The 26,620-nt window shown below is 40.2% G+C and overlaps 1 protein-coding gene across 2 annotated transcripts in view; it reads left to right on the forward strand.

Annotated features, from left to right (window-relative positions):
- The first annotated feature begins 14,889 nt into the window (after positions 1 to 14,889).
- SH2D4B (SH2 domain containing 4B) overlaps positions 14,890 to 26,620 on the forward strand; it is a 56,083-nt gene continuing 44,352 nt past the window's right edge. For both annotated transcript variants that reach the window (XM_059477346.1, XM_059477347.1), the window contains exon 1: positions 14,890 to 15,073. In XM_059477346.1, the coding sequence (XP_059333329.1) occupies positions 14,890 to 15,073 (184 nt within the window). The remainder of the gene's footprint in view (positions 15,074 to 26,620) is intronic.

Consider the following 26,620-nt stretch of genomic DNA (forward strand, 5'->3'; position numbering starts at 1 on the left):
GTATCTTCAGCTGTGGGAAAAACTACCACCATATCCTGCCTTTCCCTTGACTCACATTTCAAAGTTTATCTGGAGATCCTTGTAATGGTCAGAGACTTGATGAAATTGAAGTCTGTGATTTTAGGAACCAGAAAGAAGCTACCCTTTCTAAGGAAAGGGGGAAGGTAGAAAAGATGTCATTTCAGTCCTCATTATGAAGAGATGCTTCTGGAAAGCAAAGAAAGGACTAACAGGAATAGATGTGATCCTGGCAGAATTTAGCTTTAGTCTGGAAGCTTGCATGTGATGATTCAAGTTGTTGGTAAGGCTGCAATGCTCTGGTTTCTACTCTGTGAGAGTCACTTTTATGAGCTCCACATGCTAATGTTTCTAAGAGTTTTCAAAACACTATTCTTAATCTTGTTTGGTGCTGGACCAGTGACATGGAAGAAGGTCAGGTTAGCTCCAAGGCATGAGCACCATTACTCTCAGGAGGATGGCCAAATCACTCTGTGCTGAGGAATAGGAGTTCTGTGTGCAATGGATTTGGGCTGACTATCCTTCAGTTCTTCAACATTTTAAGGAGTGCCTTTGGGACAAGTGGTTTCTGTGGGCTCAGTTCAGGTCACTCACCCTCTTGAGTTTCACTTCTACTTTGCCAGTCTTGCACTTCAGTCCTAGTGGACCAACAGCCACCTCTGCTGTGATGCAGCTGCTGCTGTGTGTTTGTGGCAGTCTGGTGGGTTTGTGCAGAGGCTGCTGCTGTGTGTTTGTGGCAGTCTGGGTTTGTGCAGATGCTGCTGCTGTGTGTTTGTGGCAGTCTGGTGGGTTTGTGCAAATGCTGCTGCTGTGTGTTTGTGGCAGTGGGGTGGGTTTGTGCAGAGGCTGCTGCTGTGTGTTTGTGGCAGTCTGGGTTTGTGCAGACACTGCTGTGTGTTTGTGGCAGTCTGGTGGGTTTGTGCAAATGCTGCTGCTGTGTGTTTGTGGCAGTGGGGTGGGTTTGTGCAGAGACTGCTGCCCGCAGAACTCCTCAGGCTGTTGAGAGGCTGTGGCACAGACTTGCACATGTACAGCTGTGTCTGAATGCTGTGTGTGAAGATTTTGGTCTTTGCAGGTTTTTGTCATAGAGGTTAAAGCAGAGCTAATACTTTTCTTTCTCACTGGAGCACTGAGGCCTTAGTAATTAGGTAGTGAGTCCCTGTGGTGAATTAGAAATCTGTGAATTGCATGAAGGCAGTAAAGCCTAAGCAATCTCAGTGCACATTCCTGAGCTCTGCTCTGTGGGGCAGGAGCTGGGGATCTGTGTGACCAAAGGACAGTATAATTACAGACCATTGCCACCCTCTTTTACCTTTATCATCACGAGTACGGGACAATTTTCCATTCCTTGGTTCTCTCACTGTAATGTTAGAAAATTAGAAATCCTAGCCTGTCAGAGGTTAACTCTCTTGTGAAAAAAGAAAGGGGGAAAAAAAGAGAACTTTTCTATGGGTTCCCTCGTTTAGTTGACATTCAGAGATGTCATGTTCTTTCATGTAACTTACTTTCAAATCCTGTTTCTTTTTCCTCGGGACCTTGGTAAGAAACTTTGTGAAAGAAAATTAATGAACTTTTTTTAGACACTAAGCCATGGTTAAGGGAGTATCAATGATGATCTGGAGGGCAAATGAGCAAATCCCTTGTTTAGGAGAACTGTTCTGCCACTATGCATTTGGAAAATATTTTAGATAGTGTGTGGAGCAGGCAGATTTTAAATTAGCTATAGATTTTTCATTCTTCCTGTCTGGTTCAGTAAAAAGATAATTTGCTTCATAACGTGTCACAATAGAGGCTGGCTACACAACAGAAACTTGGTTTCAGGAAAGTTTTTTGATGTTTTGATATTTCATTTTCTTCTACATTGGAAGATTTTAGCTTCATTTTTATGCTTCCACAACCAGAGCTGTGCTGGGGTATCATCTCTGGAATTGAAACCTTGGTATTTCAATTAGGAGGCTGCAGAGATACCCAGCTAGGCTCATAAAGCTGGTTTGGGAATGGGCTGTGTTGCACACACCTCTGTTCTGTCTACAGTCTGCTGAGTGTGGGTTTAGAAGAGGATTCATTCAGGTACATCCAGGATTTTAGTATTAGGGCCTGAGCAATAAGAATGTCTCCCTGGCATAGACAGACCTAGCCCCAACCAGCCTTTCTTAATGAAATGTTTATTGATTTGTCTCCAAAATACTTAGGCTTTCACTGACCTTTTCTGAGTGAAAACCCTTCTGATAAATGCTAATTATTTCCATCCATGTGTGACAACATGTTGAGCACAAAAGGAAAGCTAGATCCTGCTTTCTGCAATTAGTACATTTATTGCTCAGGGATAAGGCTTAGAAGCAGCTATTAGATTCAGTTATTTATGCTTTATCTCTGTCAGGCTCAGAGAACTCATGTATTTGACTGCAAAATTCAACCAACACTGCAAGAACTAACATTAGTGAAATAGTCACTATCTTCTATGCCACTTTTTAATTACCTATTGTTATATAAATCCTGCTGTTCTTTTTCAGTTTATAATGGAGATCAGAGGAATTTCACTGCTGAGATTAATTTTTGGTGTCAGTTCTTTCTAAGGCCCTCTGAGTATTTGAGGGTTTGCTTCCAAGAGTTTTCATTAATAGCTAGAGGTTTTTTTAGGCTGGTTCTCCTTCAGTTGCACATGCTGAGGCTCAAGAGACAGATTCAAAGCCCAGTGAATGAATTCTGACTTGAGCTGCTCTATTTCCAGCTCTCTGTCTCCTGAGGCAGTGAAAATTGTAATACAAAGAGAAAGAAGCAGGTGGGTCTTACAGCTCAGCTGTGTAAAAAATGACCAGAGTCCTCACTTAGGGATATTGGAAGGTCATTCCAGCTGACCTTTGGAGGGACCCCAGAACATACAGAGAACCCAACCAAACCCAGACTTGTTCCTTGTGAGAGATTCCCGAAATGAAATGCTCTTCATCATTTGAGTGGAGAATTCCCTGTTCTGAAGAGCAGCAAAGCAATCCAGCACCCTCGTTGTTCAGAGAAAAGCCTTGTGCATTTTGCTCATGGTATTATAAAATTGCTTGGAAGGTAAAACAATTGCTTCCTTTTTTTTCTTTCCTAAGAAAACTAGAAATGATTGAAACTACCTGAAATTCTGACTTTGTAGGGCATAGAAGAGCCTGTAAAATCCACAAAAAAGACTTGTTGCTGATACACATGAACTTAGAGAAATGACAAGGGAAGGATATGTGCAACTATTTATGATGCTCAGAACTGAGTGTGTTCTTCTGAAATTGTTGTGAATTTTCTTCATCTCATCCACTTTGGTGATGACAATACATTATTAGATATAAAAAGTTATGAAATTAGGATTGATCTTTAGAATGGAGTTGCATATATTATTTTTGCAATCCTTGTGTGATAGAGTGTGTAAATATCCTTGTATATAATTTTGTTTATTGAATATTTAGAAAAAAATCATAAAATATCTTTACTCACTGGGAGATCACATTTGGTACATTAAAGGTACAAACTATTTTGTTATATATAAGAGCTGCAAGATACAGTGATATACCAGTTGCAGAGAGGCATCTTTGAGTTCAACCTGCTACTGAATTTAAGAAAAGGATATTTGTTCACAATGGAAAATGTATCATAATAAGTCCAGAACCTAATGAATTTCTGGGAGGCAAACATCATGGAAATCTGTATTTGGTTGCAATTTCACAATTTCCACCTGTCCAGCATAGTTTCTGTTTGAAGATCTAGATTACAATGAAGTATTAGTGGTTAAAATAGAGGCTCTTGCTTTATTGAAACAGTGTAGTCTGTTTATTTTATTTTCAGTCTGTAACAGTTTTCATTTCTCCTTCTTTTTTTAAATTCAGCTCTGACCTTAAATTAAGCTGTGACCTTAAACTGACTTCCTGTATCAACCATCTGCATCCTCCTGCAGCTTGTTCTTTTTTTCTAGGTATTTAGTCCCTGTTCTACATACTGAATGTCTGCAGTGTCCCTCTTAAAGAATGCAAGTATTGACCATCTTGCTCTACAATGGCTTTTATTTCCAGAAAATAAGTTTTAATGTAGAATTTTTATAATGGAACAACAACAACCAAGGAAATGCAGTCTCTGAGTATTTCTGAAGGATTGTAGGAGGAGAGGCTGATTAGAAAGGGAGAAAATTCAGTAAAATACAATAATCAGGACCAGTTTTGTGTTTAGCTGAGCCAAACTCTTTGCCTAGCTTTGGAGTCTGTGGGAAGGGCCAGGAGTGGAGTTGGGGCAGTTCAAACTCCTGTGCAGCCTAAAGAAGCCTCAAGGTTGTTAGAGTGCTCTGCCTACTTTTCCTTGGCCCAAAGGGACCTGCATGTGTCCATCTTTTCTCCAAACAATCCCCCATCTGCATGTGTGCATCTTTTCTCCAAACAATCCCCCACCTGCCTGTATGCTTCTTTTCTCCAGACAATCCCCCTGTTCTAGAGGGCCTTTGTAGCTTTTTGGCTTTTCAGCCGAATGTTTTCTTTGATTTGTGAGCTTCCCTGTGGCTTCCAAAGGGTTATTTCTGGGATAAGAATTTGGCCTGCATTATCCTACTCCCACACATATCACATAATAGTCCCTGGTAGTTACTATGCTTTTTCAGGGAAAATGCAACATCTGATCCCATTTCTTCAGTGACCTACAAAGCTCTTTAATATTGCACAGTCTAGATAGTCCCATTGATATTACTAAAGTTGACTATACAGCATAAACTTAGAAGATGCTTGCTTCAGTCTATATTTTCTTTGACAGCTGGGCCAACAAAGTAGGATCTCTGCTGGTGACAAATCTGCAGGCAATTCCAATAAAATTTAGAGAGGGATATAAAAGTCTGCTTTCTCTTCTATAATAATTATGCTTATAGGGATTATTACTTTAATTAATAAATTAAAGACTAAAAATAAAATTTTCAGTTCAAGTCCAGCATTGCTCCAGTGCATTCTGGCATTTATACTTTTAAAGTGCTGACTTCTTTGATCTGCTCGATGACAGCTCCACTTAGGAGCAGTCTGTGTCACTCTTGGGTGAGTTTATAGATTCATAGTAAATAAACCTGCAGGGACTATTGGATCATTTTGATCATCACAAGCCATTATACCTTCACCCAGTTATCCCTGTAGCGTTTGTTCTTAAGGCTGAATGTAGCAGATCTGTGACCTTTCTGAATTTCGCAGGAGAAAATGGGGTGGCTTCATGTGGCTCACTGGAGGACTCTGGTGCTCAGAATTGATGGTTAATTTAGTTTACAAAGAATTATTTGTGGTGCCAGTAGTGAAAAATTAAAAGTTCTCACTAAACTGTTTCATGTCAGTGAACAACTCATCTCACTGAGAGACTGATGATTATCAGTGTAATTTAATCAAAAGAACTGCTTGTATCCATAAGATATAACCTACTGGATGAGTGAGTTGAAACTCCTGAGAATGTAAAAACTCCCACCTCTACTAAATTAATCACATTTTACCTGTCAAATCAGAGGGACCAGGTCTTCCTCCATTGTTCACCCTTGGAGCCACAGTGCAGTTTATGGTGACTGTGAGATGAATTCCCTGAGCTCACCTTTACTTTCAGAAGCTGACCTGCTTGCTAGCTCTCATGAGGAATAAGTGATGTTTTCTTCCTGCAGGGGTAGCAGGGAGGTAGCAGCACCCTCCAGGGCACCATCAGCCCAGCTTCTCTGGGAGGTTTGTGAGGAGCACGGAGAGCTGGGGCTCGGGCTCAGTTCTGTGTTCCCCTTGGGGTGCCTTTTGCAGCTGCAGTGTGCCTGGAGCTCTGGGCCTTTGGGTTTTCACAACCCTAACCCTAGGCCTAACCCTAACCCTGGGCAGAGCACTAAAACCAGAGCCTAGGGCTAAGGCTGCTTCAAAGGAGAAACCTATGGACGAAGCCACGTTGTGGCAGGTTTTGTTTCCCCTTGGCATGCCTGTTGTCGCTGCAGTGTGCCTGGAGCTCTGGGCTTTGTGGTTTTCAGACAGCGGCCATGGCATGGAGAGCTTCAGGCCTCACTGACCGTGGCGATGGCATGGAGAGCTGGGCCTTGGGCTGCACTGAGCGGCCATGGCACGGAGAGCTTCAGGCCGCATCAACAGTAGCCATGGCACAGAGAGCTGGGCCTTGGGTTGCATTGACAGTGGCCATGGCATGGAGAGCTGGGTCTCAGGCCATGCTGACAGCAGCCATGGCATGGTATGCTGGCCTGGCCTGGCTTTGGGCATGTGAGGAGGCTGAGGATGAAGAACAGTGAGCTGCTCTGGAGTTTGGAGCAGAGCAGTGCTCAAGGCTTCTGCAGGGTGTGCTGGTGTGAGAGGAGCAGGACTCAGAGCTCTTGGGTTGTGCAGTTGGGCTGAGGGCTCTGTGGAAGAGATAACAGGGCCTGTCCGGAAGGCAGACGCTGGTGTGGAGTGTGGTGATTAAAGCTTGGTATGAGATAGCAGAACTCTAAAATATGACAGGAGCTGAATCAGTGCTGTGCTAACAAACTTCAAGGTTATTCCAGCTGTGATAAAAGTGGATCTATGGGCAGCTGCAGCCACTTGGGAGTGGCTTTCACCTGGAAACTCTAACCATTACGGCCCTGTGACCAGAGCGTACTTTGGTGGCTGGATCTGAACCCTACTGCAGATTTCTGGGGGCAGCTGACAGCAGGTTCTGTCTTCTAATGCTTTGCAGGCAATTGGAGAGATCCCCACTGCTGATGATCCATGTGGATAGCAATAAGAGAGTAGAAAAATACAAAACAGTAGTAGGGGTACATCATCTGCCCCCTGGGCAGCTTGCTCATTACACCGTGGTAAAATAAGGAGGCACTTAAGATGAGCACATGAACGTGATGCTTGTTTGTCAATTAGAAATCATACTTTTTTTTTTTTTTTTAACTGAGGGCATGAAGGTGGCTTAAGATGACTTACTAAAAGGATAGAAAGACCTGAAGCAGTAGACATAACCTGCTTGAATTTGTTGTTACTGAGGAGTGGCTAGAATATCTACCCAATTCATGTAATGTCTCTTTGCATGAGCCAGCTTGTATGGTACAGTGTCAGTTAAAGCAAGAGTTTCTGTAGGAAGAAATTCCTCAATTAACTCTGAGTATTTAGTCATAAATATTTATATTTAGTCATTTTGTGGTCATACTGTATAATACATTTAATATAATGGCATTTATTGCCTCTGCATATTTGGGTCACAGGGATTGTAGAGGGGCTCATCTTCGTGTTAGGAGAGGGAAAAGTTGGGATGCCATGAAAACACTGCAGTCCTCTGTGGCAATGAGAGGAGCAGGGATGAAATTTCTTGAGCTGGTCATCCTCAGGCAGGAACTACTGACTGTGGGCAGAGGCTTAGTGCAGGAAGCAACATAAAAATATAAACAAGAAGAAACTTAGAAAATAAAAGCCTGGAGAAGTGTAGTGCATGGTACTGTTGGAAAAGAATGAGGAGGTGACTCTCATGACTGAGGATATGACAAGGGCAGAGAGAATGAAATAGAGCTGCTCTTACTTCATAAGTCTGCCATAAGGGATTGATAGGGACACATCCCTATTGTGAAACTTGGATCTGTCATAATTTTGCAAATAGCTTTGAAAATGGTATTTTCTGTCAGGTGAATGGAGCACAGACATGAATGCCAAAGCTATGCAGGCTTGTATTGTGAAAATGAGCCAGTAGGCTTAATCCAGGTTTTGTGGTTTGAAACTGTGAAGATGATTAAAGTTAAAAAAAAAATAAAAATCAAGTAAGTTTCAGGAATGTCCTGAGCTACTCTTTGTTCTATGGTATATGACAGCAGTGGAGAAGGTCTTAATAAGACTTCAAGTAAAAGGGAAGGATTTTCAAAATCCTTTAGGTGCTGCTTTTTAAACTTTTGAACAGCATCTCAGTGTTAGGACGTGGAAAGTGCTGAATGTGATCTGCAGCAGCAAGTTAGGCACTTTTTTGCAGCAGAGGTTTTGCTACCTTAGGAGGTGGACAGCAAGTGAAGCTGAAAATAAAAGAATAATATAATAGAACAATATATAGAATAATAATATAATAGAACAATATAAGTGTTTGTGGATTTTTCCATCTCACCCTTGAAAACAAAGAAAAGGCTGGCTTCTTACGGTGAAATATTACAACTTATAAAAAGAACAACAGAACAAAAACTGACCCACAAAAACTCCCATCAGAATCAAAACTACTTTTGTCTAGCTGGATTTTTATTAGGTCTTGCAAACAGGAGTCTGATAGTCAAAAGAAATCCTTTACAGTCAGCATTCAGTTTATGCTCTGCCTTTTGTAAACTTGTAGGATTGTACTGCAAACAAAAATGACAAGAATAAGGAGTGGTTTAAAACGCTCTGGCCTGAGAGTAAGTCACTTGCATGGTGCCACTAAAGGAAGATATTTTGTGTATAAAGCTGATGAGTCACCTAATGATTAAAATTTTTCCTATTGGTGCCCTTCAATTACACAAGTAATCAATTCAGCTGCCATAATGCAGTGTCTGATATGATGTGAAGTTGATATGCTACAACTGCTGTATTATGTAAAATGCAGCTGAATGGTACCAGGGAGTATATTAAAGAAAATTAGCTCTTATATGATATGTTCTGATGCACTTATGGTGAGATGGAAAAAAGTGAACTTACTGAGCATTATCATAAGTTAATATATATCTGAGAGGAGAAACTCGCATAATGTAGAGCACGATATCTCTTGGGTAGCTCATTGTAATGAACTTGACTGAAAACATACCAAATGCTGGAATAATTTCATGTAGCAATTAGGTCATGGAATTCAAAGGTCTCTTTGGGCTTTGTGGATGTACAAAGCAAGTAATTCATATGGAGGAGAATGCTGAATTCCTGCTTGAAGATAAGTGTGCTGTTGCTATGCAGACAGCTGGGTCTGGGAAGGTGTGTGCTGAGGGGCAGGGAAAGAAGAGCAGACCACAGCAATATTCTTCAGGCAGCTGTCTGCACTTAGAGTTTCCTCCTTGGTTAACAGATCATTATAAAGATCAGATAAAGGTAAATCAATAAAAAGAAAAGGTGTATAGACCCTTAAGAAAAGCCTATCACTCCAGAGTTGAAAGGCAACCATTTGCTTTGAAGGGTCATGGAGGGCCTCCTTCAGTCTCCATTGGAGACTTCTGCTGAGAAACAGATGGGCTGATGTGTTTTGTACTTAGCCAGCACAAAGCTGGCCTGCAGTGTGCAGTGTAAGCACAGGCTGTGTTCCATACAGTGCAATATAATGTCCTGATGTGAGCAAGGAAGCGTAAATAGCAGAGCAGGAGACAGTGCATTCTGCATATCTTTTTGAACAAAGGAAGTTCTTGGAGGCTGCTAGCAGTGTGCCTTTTAATCTGATAAGGTTAGATCCCTGCAGACACTCAGTGAGCTGTAATTGCTTCCCAGGTTGAGCCTGCTGCCTGCCAACCACGTATACCCTGTTTGTAGCTGAAAGCCCAACCTGAAGAGCTTGATTACTGTTTTGTCAATGAAATATACTCCAATTGAATTAGATAGCACAATCCCAGGGAGAGGATGGTGAGTAACCAAGAACTCTGTTCTAGTTAACTGCAGTGTGTGGGAGTGTTCTGTTATCATCTTCTGCCCTTCCTCTCTTCAGTGGCTGGCTTAGGAAACACTGGTTGTAGCCTTTTTACCATGTTTTCTCAGATCAACTCTGTCAAGGAACCTTGGCTTTTTTTTCCCATTTGATTTATTTTACTCACTATCATTCTGAATTATTTTAATAGTGGATGCTTTATTCTTGAAAAATTATGATGGAACTTGCCAGCTTTTTGTTGTTGTCTTGCTATTGTTAGTGTATTAGTAGCAATAAACATCAAGTACATATTGTTCTACATACTTGTCAGACCTTTGTAATGCAGGTCAGAGTTTGGAATATCTATTATAAAATTGCAGAAAAATCAAAAGGACTGTCCTTTCCACTCAGGTTCCCAAATCTCTAATAAATTGTGCTGAACCTTGAAGGCATCACAGGTTCCAGTGTAATTGTGTGTGTGACAGCTGTGGCACGGAACACAAAGGCATAGCCCTAAAGTAATCTTGCTGGGTAGGATTGCCACAGTGCCAGGCAAAAATAATCACTGATGGGACTTCTTCTGAAGGGCAGGTGGTGTTGTAGAGTACAAAACTAACCTTGGGAGACTGGAGTAATGACAGATGGCTCTGCTCTCTGCAGCCCTGGACTGCAAATACTGCTTTCCCTGAGTTAGTGCCCATCCCTTTTCTTTCCTTACTGTCAGTGCTCTCTATAACTGTGATTGTCTGATTTCTGTGTGTAACTGAGGAATAACAGATTTGAATTAAAATAAAACCAAGCAAAACCCATCTATCTGATGAGACTCCTGCCACTGTAAATCTTCATTGCACTATTTAAATCCCCTGTTAGCATCGTTTCACTTGCAGCTGTAAGACTGACAGTACAAGATGTATTTTCTCATGGATTGGTTTGTAGCACTCTTGCTGCATTTAATTTTGTTAAGATGAGGTTTTAATCTATCTATTTAATTCTTATTTTGCTATGCATATCTTAATTTTTTAAATTTTCCTTTTCTTTGTCGTTAACATAGTGCCTTGCAGAAACAGCAATCTTAAATGAGTACAGAGAAGATGAAGAGCATGCAAAGCCTGCCCATGTTCCAAAACATACTGCAGTCTGATTTACTGATGCTGGAGCTCTATTGAAGAGGAAGGTCTAGAAAAACATACCCTCATCTTTGCTTTATGTGGTGCTTTGTAATGGAATAGCAGCTTCAGGAAAGCAATCATTCTGACCCAGCTGCAGATTGTGCTGCTGAGAAACTCATTTCAGCCCTTAGAGGGAGCCACAGACTTGACTATGGAAACCGAGGAAAACCAGGCAGGTTTTGTTGTGCCCATCTGTGATAGAGGAGGTGGGGAAGGGATGGCTCTCAATTGGTTTTTGGTTTTTTTCTAGCTTTTAATTAACAGCAACTTCAAATCAGACATAAGGCTAGTTCGTGGGGAATGCCAAAGCACATTTGCTTTTGTAGTGACAGATTTGTAGGGTTTTGGAGACCTCAACCAAATGTTAATTTTACCTTTCCTCTTTGCATGGTCAGCTCCCTCCTGCACCATTCTGTTCCAGGTTCTACTGTTCTTCTTCTGATGCTGACACAGCAGGGCTTGAAAAATTAGGATACTGCATGCTCCTTCCTCCTAAAAAATGAAAAATTTTAAGACACAAACAAGAAATTGATTAAGACCATGAAGTTCAGAGTCTGGAAAACATGACTGCCACATCTTTTTCTTTACTGGGTTTTTTTCTTAATCATATTAAGAAAATATTTTTTAAAATTAATTTTTTCTTAATGACAAATCTTTAAGGAGAGAGATGCATTACTGCCATCTCTTCCTCTGTAATGTGTAGGTTATAGCACAATATTTTTATGTAAATTACATGAGTAGATTATATGGCTGTGTCATAAAACACAAATGCTGCTCTCCTGGCTCAGCAATAATCAGCATTGCCAGTGAGCTGTTCAGTTCAGGGAATGGAAGGTGCACATGCTCAGAGGAAAATGGATGAAGACATTTGCAGCCCTTAGTCAATAAAGGACTTCCCCTTAAAAAATGAAATGAAAATGTTTTTCTGTACCTTTTCCTCTCCCTCCCTCCCCTTCCCCCAACAGATGATTCTAGTGGCAATGTTGAGAAGTGCTTAGCCAGAAAGATGCTACACCAGAGGTGGGGCAGAATGTGTCTAGTCCCAGAAGATGCCATTTAAGATGAAAGGAAACTCCAAGCTTAAATTTTAAACACCTCTGGGCTCCTTGCAGAGACTGCTACTAATTAGAGCATCAAGTTTGGGGCAATTATTGTAAGGTAATAACTGCCATTAATAGCCACTTTTATTTTGTGCTTAGGCTGTTGAGTTGTGATGTTTCTGTAATGATTTTAGCTTAGCTTGGGCCATGGAACTAGGGGTAACCAAGGTGGAAAAGCAATGGAGAGTTCATTGTCCTCCTAAACTATTCAAAATACTTCTCAGAAGGGTGGAAAGATGAGGGATGGCCAAAATCAGGAAACAGGCATCCTTAATATAAATTCCCCTGCTCTTCCTCAGTCATTAATTTATCTATATATTAATTTGGCCTGGGAAAGGAATGGGAGAGAGAATAATTATTTTGCAATAAAATGTTTATATTTTGTTTTGCCTGAGTTATTTCCTATCCCCGAGTTTTTTGAATCTACATGGGTTGGAGATGCAAAGCTCATCACTTTGCAAAATACGAGCTAATCCTAGAAATAGAAAGAGTTACAGTAGATTTGGTGTTTCCTCAAGGTTATTTTGGATTTCATAGATTTGCTTAATTTTCTGAGCAGTCAGGAGAGATCATGATAATTTCTTTGTGATAATTCCATCTATGTATTTGGAATATTTGTGGAAACATGAACTGCAATGAGAATCAGTGTCTAATAGGTTAAAAATTAATGGCAAAAGTTATGATGTTTGTTTCTACTTCTGTTGGATGTTGGCTTACATCAGGTGGCAAGTTTTTTTATCTTTCTTCTCCTTTATATTTCCAGTTTTTTATTTTGGGATTGCTGCAACCCAAAGAGAATCTATGAGAAGGAAGTTGATCAGGTTTGCTGCTGTGATTAGATGATAACTCTTCCACATGTGACTTTTTACTTTGTTAAAAAAAAATAATTCTCACACAGATGATTTCTACTTGATCATTTGGTTACCATCTTCAAATATTTTAGTTGAATAATCTTCAGGCAATGGGTTATTCGTGAAGTGTCATTTCATCTATTTGCTCTTGCTGTTTTTCTTGTGTGGTTGCTCATTGAACATGACAATGTTCAACATTGAACATTGCCTATTTGTTTGCATTCTGTCTTGTATCTCCATCCCGAGCTGCTTCTGCAGCTGAATGCTGTTCAGAGAGGGTGCTACTTGTAATGCTCAGATACACATAATCCGTGATGAAGAGTTTGTTTTCTGCACCATGATAGCTTCTGATCAGGATTTAATTTCTGGTCTGTGAAGTCAAGCAAAATAAAATAAAGAATGATGACAAATGAGTAAAAGAGTGAAAGTGCTTGCCCTGAAGCCTTTGCAAAAGCGAGTCTTTTTCAATTAGTGCCAAAATGTGGAGGCACAGCTCTAAAATAATCGAATAGAAGCAAAGAAAAAAAAGCCAACCCCCTCAGGGTCTCCCCTTTCTATACCTGACTAAGTAAAATAGAGAAGCACAATAAAATCTTTCTTACTCTAGATTTTTTCTTTCCAAGCTGAATTTCTTAAAAAATAATAGTAATAATAAAAGCATTTTGTTTTAGGAGACAAAATCTGTCCATAGGACCAATACTGAATTTCAGAGTAGCATGTGGACTACACTCCTTACAGCCCATACATGACGGGTTCTGAAATCCTGTTTCAGCTGAAGGCCTCATTCCAGCATATTTGGCATTGTGGTTCCAGGTGATAAAATGTCTTCATCAGAATTTTGGTTTCTATCAGTTTGATTTTCCATCTAAATTAGGGCAATAGTATTTTACATTCCTCAAATGAAGGGCATGGGTGCATTAGCAAGATGTTTTTGAGTATGAGGTCTTGGAAGTCATACAGGGCTTTGATAGCTCCTTATCTGTAAAGCAGGTTTCTCGTGAGAAAACATAGACCTGCTCTTTCTCTTCCTTCTTGTATAAAAATCAAGCAGTGGGATGTGGCTCAGCCTGTGTTTTGTTGTGCCTTTTAGTGGCCACACTTTGGTTTGTCTCACAAAGCAGCCCCCTCCCACAGCGTGCCCTCCCTCCCCAGAGGACCTGAGCCCCTGCACAGTGGAAACAGGCTCCTGAATCCAGAGGAGGTTTGGGTTTTTTACATAATCAAGTGGCTGTTGGGCCTAGTGCTGAAATATTATTTTTGCTGGTTTTGATGAAACTGCGACATAGTGAAGAGCTATAATCTCCTGGAAGAGCAGCATTGTAACTTTCTCCAGTCACCAAGCGGAAAATGAATTAACATCAGGGCTTGCATAGCCTGCGTGAATTGCTGAGAACTTGGTCTTGTTTTAATTCATATTGATTTATTTATAAAGTGATAAAAAGATTCTTGTGGCTTTTGTAACATCTGCTTTAATTTTAGAAGCATTTTAGTCAATTTACTGCATGACAGTATTTGTCAACACCAGATAACTATGACCTCTAACATGCTTTACTCTGTTGAGACTAGTTAACAGGCTAGACTGAGAAATAATATGCAAACTCCTCTCTTATCAGGGGAGATCAGTTCCCAAAGTGACATGGATATTGTTGGTGTAGGTGATACCTTTAACCATGACATCACTTTAAACCCCTGGGCAACGCTCATGCCCTTGGGAGTGTATTGCTGCTGAAGGGAGCTGCTTGACCTGAAACTCTGAGACTCTCTATGTTGAATTTCCTTCTGCTCAAGGGAGCAAAGCTGCTGGGTTCAATCAAGAATCCCTTATTTTTACTGGCTTGCAGTCAGGAGCACTCAAGTGCCTTTTACTCTTTTTTTCCCAACCTTTTCATTTTATGTTTTTTCACTAGCCTTTTCTGTTCATTTTTCTTACATTCACTTGACACCTGTCCCTACATTTGGAGGATGAGATAAGAAAAGAACTTTGTCCCTGTCAAGCCAAGGAGCAGAATATGCCTGCACAAAAAGAGCCAGAGCTGGAATCAAACCTCTCCTGGGCAGGCAGGTGTGGGAGAGCTCCTTTGCTGCAGTTTGCCTTCTGGAGTGCCATCAGTGGGCTTTTGTCACTGTAGTGGGTATAATTGGAAGCAGGTTTCTCTCTCTTTTATTTTTCCTTATCTTTTTTATTTTTATATTTTTGGAGTCATCATGCTGCAGCAGATTTTGCGTGACATGTATATTGACCCTGAGCTGCTGGCAGAGCTGAACGAAGAGCAGAAGCAGATCTTATTCTACAAGATGAGAGAAGAGCAGCTGAGGCGCTGGAGGGAAAGGGAAGAAAAAGCCCGAATGGAGGAGGCTGTGCTGAGAAAGACAGCAAGGCGCAACCAGAGTAAGATTTCTGACCTCCTTCTCTGCTCCACAGCTGGGGATGGTGGGCTTGCAGCTGGCTGTGGTGCAGCAGGCATCTGGAAGAGATTGCAAGGATGAGTGCCAGCTGTCCCCATGGGCAAAATGACAGTCTGGCACTGCAAAAGCTACGTGTTCCTGCTCCTTGTATCTCCAGGCTGCTCCTTTGTTTTGGGAGTATCTTAATGATGGAGTAAGGGGAGTTGTTTTAAAGTGCCGGTTTCAGTCAGGAGTCACTGCTGATGTTCTGTCAGTGGTAACTGATGTATCATGACCAAGTTTCTCCTCCCCTACTCCTAAGGCTTTTCTTTTATCACCTGACATCCTCATTCTAGGTCAGGCAAAAGCCTGTGCTGTTGCAGTTTCTTCACTTGGCATTAAATATTTCCATCAGGCTGTAGTAGGAAATAATTTTGAATTTGAGCTTGTTATGAAAGGCTCTTTGTGAGTAAATGTAATACCAAAAGAGCCATACTATATGAGACTAAATTTCCAACTGTATTAGTAAATAGTCTCCAAGAGATTGTTTAGGGAATAGGACAATAGTGTGTCAAGCCAACAACCAAAACCAAAGAGAAGGAACCAGAAATGTGTTTGCATACAATATATAGTTAAAACACGGAGCTCTTCCCAGAGGCTGCTATGAATGCTGAATGTGTGTGTTGACTTGAAAAGTGAATAGGACAATGGTGGAAGAAACATCAGAAAATAACTTCTCCAAATGTCTTTTCCTATTGCCTGGCCTTGGGTCCAAGTGATTTCAAGTAAACAGAAATACTTAATTCCTTGCTCTTTTTGCTGAGTTAGTGCCTTTCCAGCTCTTTCCCCCATCCATAGGATGAAATTGATAGGCTGGTGTAAAATAGAAAACCTTTTCATCTTGGAAATGTAATTACAGTGATTCCTCACTCAACAAGATGTCACAGGGATATGTAAACCACCCATTTCCCTGCCAAAGATCTTATCACATCTTTAAATCTATTAAAGCTTGAATATTCAAAGTTTCTATTAACTTTTGGTAGCTGATTTTGAGAAAACTCTGTAATGGTTATGGGACTGCAATCCCATTTCAAATGTTTCTTATTTGAACACAGCCATGGTAGAAACACCTCAATACAGAGATATTGTTGGATTCAGTTGTCAGACTTGAAATATCTAGAGCTTCTGAACCTCACAAAGTGCCCCTTAGATAGTTATAAATTCAAAGACTATTATTAGAAAAGTGCTTCAAATTAAAACTATTTTCCAAGACTCACTTGAAGCACAGACCTGCATGGAATGACTGGAACAAGTTACAACAGTAGCCTTAAAATGAGGAGGGAGCGACCAGAAGACCCTAGTCAGCCATAGAAGAGTTGAAAATGACCCCTCAGAGATGGCAAGGTGAATGTTGGAAAACGTCATTCTGTTAAATATTTATTTTTTTCATGTTAGTGCTCTCACTGTGAATGGCCCTCTTGAGAGGGATGGCATCAGAACAGCTTCTCTCATGCAGCACAAAAGCCTTGTTCATTTTGATTGATTTGTAGCTGAGGAAAAAAATTAAAAATGCAGTTCAGCTCCACATACCAAAACAACATCATATCATTGAGATAATCTGTATCATGCTCATTCTTTGAGGGAGACAGATACAGAAAACTCTAACTGCAAAAATATTTATCTGATGGATTGTCACAGTGTTGACACCTACCTTTCCATATATAAATTATACATTAAACCTGTTCAGCTTCCTACTGCAGGAGACCATTTTCTGGGTAAGTAATTTTCTGATTTGTAAGTAATAGGAGAAAGGAGAGCAGCAGAGTACCCTATAGATTATATTTGCTCTGACAAAGGTAGTCACAAATGCACATTGAGTTAAATTTCATAAAAACCCATTTTCATTTTACCTCCTTAAATTGCCAATTAAAGGTATTGCTTAGGTTTGACTTTTGCCCACTGTTAGGGAATTTCTACTTTCTTCAGAACTGTAGTGAAGAACTATTGGAATCAGATTTGCAAGTCAGGCATCTGGTTCTGCTGGAAATATATTTTTACTTTCATGAACTGATGTGCACCAGAGTTGGAAAATATAACTTCTTTCAGGTGTGCTGATCATTAACTGTACAGATACTTGTAATTGATTTCTACTGCATAGTTCCACAATGTGATGTTAAATGGTCTCTCAGTGAAGATGGTTTCTGGCTTAAAACAAAAAAGATAAAAAAGCCAACTGCAAGTTATGGATATAAAATAGTAATTACTGTGCAATAGTCTTGCCCATAGACTCAAGTAGAGTAGATGACAATAATATTTTTTAATCTTAAAATATTTTTTTCCTAGAAGACAATTGACATCATAATTTTTGGACCTTGAGGCTGCTTAATTTTAAGTTGCCCTTAATATATAAATGAATTTCCAGACCTTCTTCCCCTGCTACATAGTGTAGAATGTAGAGTGTTTTTGGTCGCGTTTTAAATTAATTAAATTAATTAAAGTGTCTGCCAAGAAATGCAAAGCTACCCCAATTACATGTTCTTTATTCCCTTGAAACTGAGGGATCTGAGGTTTTTCACCTGTGGGTTTGATTTTGACTCTGCTGCATGACAAGTTTTATGTTCATGCTACCTTTTTTAGGCCAGGAGTTACTCTGAGTTTATAGATATTTTTGTAGCCTGAAAGAGTAAAATAGATATGAGACTTCAATATTGCTAATGTTGTGCTGAGTTTCTGAAAATGTGGATGTTGTTTGTGAATACAACATAGCATTTGTATAAAATAATTTTATTCTAATTTAAGTGGAATTATCTTTATAGCACTGCCTTTCAAATCCTTCTGCTTTCCTCAAAGTTTGAATAGCCACATAAGAAAACTTTTCTTCCCATCTCTTTGGGATGGATATAAGATTGAACAAAAGCTGCTAATGGACACTTCTCCAATTCAAATGCTCTGAAAAGTGCCTTCTGCTTGATCTAGAGTTCTATATCCCAGCTGCTGCAATTCCCCATGGATTCAGGAGCTTAGCTACCGTGGGATGTGTGCACTCAGCAGCACAGCAAAAGGATTGGATTTTTCAAAACAAAGCAGTGATTGTGAGTTCAAGTTTGATTTCCTATGGTGACTTAAGGATGAATTGGTCTTATGTTTTAAGTGTGCTGTCCTATGGAAACTACAAGTGCAGAGCTGGGGGCAAAAGGATTGGCATTTGCAGGTCAGAAAAGGCTAGACTTAAAATCATCCTCAGACTTAGGGAATGATCACTAACATGATCATTTTTTAATTGTTTGGAAGCTAACTACCAAAGGCCCCAAATCTGCATTTTTTAAAGCAGTGCCACTGAATGCAGGTTGTCCATAAATGTCCTATTCAGTACCATGAAATTTGCTGTTTAGAAAACAAGTCCAAACCATGAAAAAAGATGTAAGTTGTTGAGAGTGTTTAGCAATCCAAATAGTGCACCCATCTGTGTAGCCTTATTCCTAATTTCTAAAAAAAATATTAGTCACCCGCAAAATGTAATGCTAAATGGTGCCTGCTTCTTTATTTGGATTGTTTGGTTCCTTGTGTCTTGAGGAAAGGTTAAAATTGAAGTTAGTATCAGAATGAGTCAGTGTTGAAGGAATTATTTCATTTTGAGGGTGAATGAATTATGTTCAAATTATTGACCAATTCTAATTTCTTTGCCAATTAAAAACCACAGATTGATGTCTAAAGGGAAGCAATGTATAAACATCACTTCAGAATGAAGTATTTCCTTTATATTTATTCCTATACTGAATAAATTGCTCCTAATTTCTTTTTTTTGCTATTTGTACCTTGCCTAAAATTATTAGTAGAATTTGGGCATTATATGGGTCCTACCAAAGCATTTAGTGAGCTTATTCAATGTAAAGGAAATCTTTTGTAGCTTTAATTGAATAATGACTGCTGGCTGGTGCTGGAATAGCATCACAGGTGAGCTGAATTCTTGGAGGTCCACCTTCAATTCACTTACAAATTGCTCCTGGGCAGATGTTTCAGGAACATACTTCATTGTAATTAAACACTTTGCTTGTTCCTACTGTGCTAAAATCACTGAGAGAAGTCTCCTCAAAATGTCAAGATCCTTTGGGATTCTCTGAGATTTGAGTGACAGGCAGCTTTGCAATTTGCACAGAAACATATTTGTGTGATTAGGCAGGAGCTCTTTAGCCACTACAGCTGAGCTGGGAGGAAGCAGAGGGCCCTGCCAATTTTGGTTTTGACACTGATGCAGTATCCAGAGCTGCCAGCATTCCCAAAATGAGATCTCAAAAACTATGGAGCATTAGGTAGCTGAAGGACAGTCATGTGGGAGGGGAGACAATGCTGGTCTGCTGCTGTTATTTCTGCCATTTATTCATTGTGAACTGCAGCTGGTGGTGCTCAGATGGGAGCTATTTGTAAATGCTCTTATTTACCTGTCCTTAACAAGAGAAGCTGGGAGAAAATAGGGTAAGCTTATCACAGCATGGCTAGAAAATAATTTATCTATCTAAATGACATTTGTGTTAGAAAGGTCATTAGAGAATAGATGATGCTGTTTGGAAGCAAGTATCTCAAATATACCAAGTGGATGGCTGGAGAATACATCAGTGTCAGAGGAAGGCCAGTGAGTGAGCATGTGTTTCAGTGGGTGGACATGCAGTGACATTTTTCTGACTTTGAACTTGGAAATATATTCCTTATTTATGCTCAGGCCTCTACAGACCCTGGAAATACTTAGCTAAGATTTTATCTCCCATGGAGACAAGCTCCTGTCAGTGTTCAGTGTCTCTTTCTCTGTATCACTGGATATGGATCTAACCAGGGACGTCAGACCTCAGTATTTCTGAAATTTCTGGCATTATGTGATCTTGAACTCTGAACAGTCCTGTCCTTTGTTTCCAATTCAGATATAGATGGAAAAGTAAAAAGAGAACAGGTGCAAGAATGTAAAAACAATTTTTGTTAGGGTACAGAGCCACCTAATTTGAAGTCATTGGACGAGTTTTAATGTAACACACCATGTAGAGCAGCTTGAGATGTGCTGCAGCTTTGTTATGCTCTGTACCTTGGGCCAGAACTGAGCTGCTCAGGGCCTGTGCCTGGTGTGGCTGAGTGCTGAGGTAGGGTTAGAGAGCAGCTTCTGAACTCAGTTCTCTGAACCTGGGGCTATCAAGAGACCTCCAGCTGCTGGATGACCTAGGTAGGTACCAGATGGAACAAATCCCGAGGGATTTCTCTCGCCTCCTATGATATGCAATAAGTCTGTGCTTTTCCGTTTTCTCTCTTGTCCTGCAGCTGATTTCTCTGTTTTGCAGAAAAGTGACAGCAGAATATTGCTGCCTACCTGGGGCCTTCTCCTGCAGACATGCAATCCTCAGTATTCCTGTTCCCTGAGACATCTGGCATTAGGCATTCTGTGAGAGGCTGCTGGGTTAGTGAGCCTCTGGCACAGAGGGCAGTGCTGTGTTTCTCTGCAGTGTCATGTTCCTCTGCCTGTCTGACACAGCAGTGCTGGACTTTCTCCCACATACTGTGCCTCAGTAATGATATGAGGTTGTGGCTGTCTGCAAACTCATGAATACTTGATATGGAAAGAGGGCAGAACTGTGGCCAAGGGAAGAATAGGATTTGCCCAAGCTAATTCAATATTTTCTTGCTGATTTTGCCATTTTTTTACATAAATGATTAAAACATTCAAGGACAAAGGAACCAGGTTTTGAGAGCAGGATTTGGAAGGTACAGGAAAACTCAATGTGTTCGAGTCAGCAGTGGATTTAGCCAGACATTGATGGCAGTTCAATAACCTTTGAGTCCACTTGTTCACTGTGGTGCTAAAAAGCCTCACTGTAGGGTAAAGTTCTCCCTGCTTCCCTGGTCCTGTGTGCCTGACAAAAGGAGTGAGTGCAAACCTGGCACGCTGCATTAATCAGGAGAGCCTGGTAGAGAAAATGATCCATAGCTCCCTGTTCATTCTGTGACACAGAACCCTTATCCTCCTGCTTTGAGTCTCCAGCAGACCCTGAAGCTGCCATGCAGACTTGGTTTTATTTTCTCAAAGGGAAAACCTGGAAGCTTTGTGATAGGTCTCTGAGAGAAACCAAGCCTTCTATATGGATTTTACACTTTACAAGATTCAGTTTGGATGAAGAATCAGAAAATATGGTGCTATGTTTTTGAAATTTTTTAATGAAGAAAAAAATCTCAAATGAGCAATACTGATGTGAATGATTTTAAAACCTTTAATTTTCCTCTGATGCTTACCTATATTTTTATGCTGTTTAGAGTGAGAAGGTCAGCCATTAAAATGGACAGACAAGAGGCTGCCTCTAGATTGTACAAGGAGTTAGAACAAGGTCTTTAAGAAAGAGTTTTGAATGTTATCTCCTAGTTGAAATTGGCCAATTACAAAATTGTTACATGTAACAGTGTGCCTTGGCCAGGGAGCGACAAAATTGTTTAGAACATACTGGGCAGATGCAGCTTAAATGGTATTTTATTTCTGTGTTTCTTTTTTCTTCTTTTTGGTTTCTAACATGCAAACCCCTGTGTGTGTGGTACATATATACATACCATGTCCTCATGCAAACCCACTTACCTTTGAGTGTTGTGTACAGTTATCCCTGCTACATTTCTTAATTACCAGAGTCCTGTGTGAGTAACTGCTTCCTCCCTTAATATTTGCTCTCTTCAGTCACTCTTGTTTTATTTGATGCTGCAGGGGTTTATTGCAGCATAATTATTTCCATGGTAACAGGCTGTAATTCCATAAACAGAAGATTGAGTTTGTTATATGATCAGGAAGCAGCTGGAGAGCCATAAAAGGCTGATTTTTCAGCAATGCTGAAATCCTGCAACCCTCATTGATATATTAATGTAATCAGCTGAATTTCTTTCTGCCTTTGCAAATCCTCCCCTCAATGGAAAGGCACATAACACAGTATTGAAATTCAAAGGTGTGTAAATTGAAATGTCAGGGACAGAATTTCCCCCCATTCTTCTAAGAATTGAAATGAAGGGGTTTTTTGAACGTGTTTTGGGAAGAGAGGGATTCTATGCTCCCTAGCATAGAATTAGCAGAGGCAGAGCACAAATTAATTGTAGATCTTCAGTTTATTGTGAGATGATGTTATTTTCATTACTTTCCTCATTACCATCTAGTTCTTCTCTGTATATTTTAATGGATTTACAGCAGTTATTGTTTTGAGAAGTGCATTCTGTCCTTTGAATAGCCTCTCAAAAACATTCACAGTAATTTCCTAGGTTTTCTCCTTAGAAAGAAGTGAAATTCTGTTCGTGTGTTTGTAAAAAAAAAAGCTAATTCAATTCTTATGTTGGCTAAGCTCAAGGAGTTGAGAACAGCCTAAAGCTCACATGCTCATTTTCATCCTAATCAATGAGCTTCTAACACATGTCCTCTAGCTAAATGAAACTCTGAATGGAAACTCATCTACCCTGCAGACTAGCAAAATTCATGCCTCTACTTTAAAGAAACCATAAAAACTAATTTGCTTGGAAAGCCAAGAAATCTCAAGTAAGGGACATTGTGCTTAGACCAGAGTATACCAGATATTTGAATTGCAGAAGAACAAAAAACCACAACCCTACAAACACAGGAAACTCCATGAGCTATGGTTTAGCTCTCCATGGCAAAAGCTGATCAGGCTGATCAGCTTTTAATGCACATGCAGCCAGTTTCAAATGCCTAATGAATTTCAGGAGTTTCTTTCTAACCCAGAGAAAGAATGGAGATGTTTTCTGTAGAGAGTCAAAAGACTGCAAAGCTTCCCAGCGGGTGAGGAAGGACAGTCAATTGCTATTGCAGAGATTTGTAGCTTCCAAGCAGGAGAATTATGGTGGAAAGCCCAGAGAAACAAAGCTGTTCATGGAAATAGCAGATTCTTTAGTACATCATTCAGCAGAATTTGAATGCTGTCCTGTGGTTCTGAGATTATAAATCAGTGATCACAGAATTTGCTGAATTTACGCCCTGTGGTGTTTCCTACCACAGAAAGGCAGGAGGGTGCTTGGTGCTCTCTGTCATTTTGCTGGACTAAGCCTACAGACTGGGGGATGGCACAGCTGGGAATCCTGACACCAAATCAGGCCTCTAGCCCCTTGGAATAGCTCCTGTGTAAACACTGGGGATGGATCACAAATGGAGACTGCTGGGGATTCTCTAACTGTTAAAGCAATGGTGACCAAGCTTGGAGAAAGGAAGCTGACTCCAGCAGTATTGTATTTGCTCTAATTACCATTATTTCCAAAGCCATTTTATTTGGTGATGTTAAAAAGGAGGCCAAGAACCCATAAAACTCCTAAACCCAGTGAGTTGCTCAGCTCTTCTGCTCCAGCTGGCAGAGGCAGTGTGGGGCTCTGGTCTCCTGGTGTGTCTGTGTTTGTTCCAAGCCTCAGACACAGCGTGGAGGTCTGAGCTGATAGGATTGGAACCCAGTGAGCCTGAGGTGGGATTCCCTGGTGCTTCTCTCTGTCCCCAGGTGTCCAGGCAGTGTCAGTGCTCCCTGGCAATGTCATGGCAGTGACAAGGTGACAATGCCCTGCTGGCCCTGGGGCAGCTCAGAGGCCAGAGCAGCCTGTGGTGCCCCATGGCTCAGCTCTGGTAGCACTCCAGCACTCTGCGGGTGGGATCAGGCGTGCTGCTGGCAGAGCCTCGTAATTCTTATAGGTGAGAGCTCGACTTTCCAATTGCTCTCCAGGGCATTGTTTTACACTTTCATTGCTGTTATAGAATTGGCTGTGCAAATAACAGACAAATAGAAAACATGATTTGGTCTTATTTTTGATTGTGTGCATTTATATGTACAAACTTGAGTTGCTGTTGGTTCTGGCTTTAGGTCTCCAAGAAAGTTTTTGCTGTGGTCCCTTTGTGCTGCAAATTTGAAAGACCTGATTTTGCATTTTCTGACCTGGTATTTGTCTGGAGTAAGGAGCCAGAAGCCAGTTTATTGGTCTCAAAGCAGTATGAGTGTAGTTTTAGGGGACCTCCATGTGAGATACTAATTAATGGATGAGCTTCAGGTGAAAAGAACTTCAAAAGTTTATATTGTCTTTCTTTTGGTGCTACAAGGATATTTTAGGTGAAAAATGGCAGAAGACTAGGGATGGCAAAGACCTAGTAAATTATTCACTAAGTTTTCCTAATAAAACATTGCTTGTTTCTAAAGTACTTCCATTTCCACTCTCCAATCCCGACTAGCTTTGATGTCCGCTGCTTCCTAAAGGTTATTATTTGCAACTTGTCACAATCTCTCCAAGAAGAAAAAAGTACTTTTGTGGTCAAGGCACAAGACTGGGGCTCAAGAGGTTTAATTTTTATTTCTTGACTCTGCATTAGGCTCTGTGACTGGGCTCAGCAGCCTACTACTGACCAGGAAACATGAGCCTCTCTTGCCTCCTTCTCATCTACATTTCAAATTTGTTTAGTCAGGACTTGTCCCCTTTTACATTTAGTTGAATTTTTCTTTTTTTTTGGTGTTTTTCATTTTGGAAGTAAAGTGTATTAACAAAACATCTTATTTTGCAGAAAAAAATTAATACTCGAGAGGCATTTTAAAGCAGGAATTATTTTGTAATAATCAGCCCTAAATAGTAGTAATTCTCTGCTTGCAAAGCAGATAACACTAGTCTCCTGCAAGTACTAGGGGAAATTATTTTCTGGACTTTCTTGATCTTGCCATAGGTTCTGCAGTTTAAAATATCATTAGCCTAGAAGAGCTGACCCTCTCACTGTGAATGTGATTCTGCGGGCTGCAGAGGCTTTTTGTATGGCAGAAATTCTGCTTTCACAGTGCCAGATTTTCTCCCTGAGGTGCTCTTTTTTTTTCCTGCACAATCATTTTTGATGTTATTTTGTGCTAAGAATCTACTGAGTTTTATGATCAGATTGTACAGTAAAGCTCAGCTGCAGCTTTATAGGAGCAGAGGTTTAAGAAGGTTTGCATGGGAGTAATTTCTTGAAGCAAATTCAGTGGCTGGATGTGAAAAGGCCTTCTTTTCTTCTAGAGAAAGATCTGAATTAGACCATCTGTGCTCAAGCTGAATTATTTTAAAATTTTATATATATATATATTTATATATATGGGGGTATGTCTGTTTAATGATGAAGGTTAAAATTGCCAGGTTGTTTAATACACAAATCTTTCAGTTTTGACTATATTTGAACATGTACTTTATGCAAATACAGTAGTACTATGTGTAGTACTGAACCAACAACACTGGTGGTTTCAAAGGAGTTTATACATCTACTGGCTAGAACTTTATAAAAAAGATCCATTGTTTTAAAAGAAGAAAGAACAATTTCTCAAGACACATTGACAAATCAGCTATTTCTTTTATTGGGCTGGGTTGCATTGGGTTAGTTGTGCCTCTGAGAAACACATTAATAAACCTTTGGCACAGAAAACCTTGAGAAAAGCAAAGATAAAATTTGTCTGCTTACCTGAAAAGTTATATATTTTTTTTTTCATTCCTGGTTCCCTCTGGCAAGCTCATAAATTAATAGAAATAGTGAAATTGTCTCAGAACTGGAGTAGTACTTTGTATCCACCAGTTATGGTACACATCAATTAATACAAGGGGTATTGTTGTCTTTTCCTTAATGTACTAAATGAAGGAGAGACACTAGGATATTCAGATTCCTCACAAGCAAGATGATGTGCTGTGATTTTAAAACAAACAATGCCTTTAGTTTTGTGGAATTAGTGTTCCTGGGAGTACTCATTCCATACTTCTCAAGATACTTTACCAGGAACTGCAGTAGGAGAAAACCTTGGAGTCAAGTAGTGATATGGCCAGTCAGGTCTCAGCAGATGGTATTCCAATGCTGTATCCGAAAATACAAGTTCAAAATAAATGTTGTGCTGACAGGAACACAATGTACAGAATAAGAACCACAATGAAATACATTCACATTTATAACCTGAGACATAATCTGATAGACTGTGAAAGAGAAAATGCTTTTGAGGGTTATTGAAGGAAAACACTATTAGCTTAAATTTCCACCCCTCTTTGAAGTTAGTACCGTTAGGCCAACGCTGGGGATTCGTATAAATTACATTTTCAAATTTGATATGGAATATCAGCTTTCATGGTGAGATCTGATCCATTCATTGCCTTCAGTCTGGATTGTCAACACTTGTGATTGGGGGCTGGTGCTGACACTGCTGCTGTCAACAGCCCCTCCCCGCTGCCTCCTGCAGTTTTCTGCCTTCAGCCTGGGATGTCAGAAACACTTTATTGATTTTGCATTGGGAAACTTAATCCGGTTAAATGGATATGTCCTCACACAGAACAAGTGGTAGCTTAAGGTGAGAGTAGCTAAGCTGATGCTGCTAGAGAGAGATGGAGGAAAAGTGGAAGCAAAGCCTGCCTGTTATTTGGCAGGCCTGTTATAAATAGGATAAGTTTCTTTTGACTCTTGTGGGAACACTGGAGAAAAACTCCTTAGGAAAATGGTACTCTGTCCATTTCCTCATGTTTTCACATGAGACAAGGTTTCTTTTAGAAGATAAAGATTTAGATGTTTCCT

Source organism: Ammospiza nelsoni, chromosome 8, assembly GCF_027579445.1.
Source record: "Ammospiza nelsoni isolate bAmmNel1 chromosome 8, bAmmNel1.pri, whole genome shotgun sequence".
NCBI lineage: Eukaryota > Metazoa > Chordata > Aves > Passeriformes > Passerellidae > Ammospiza > Ammospiza nelsoni.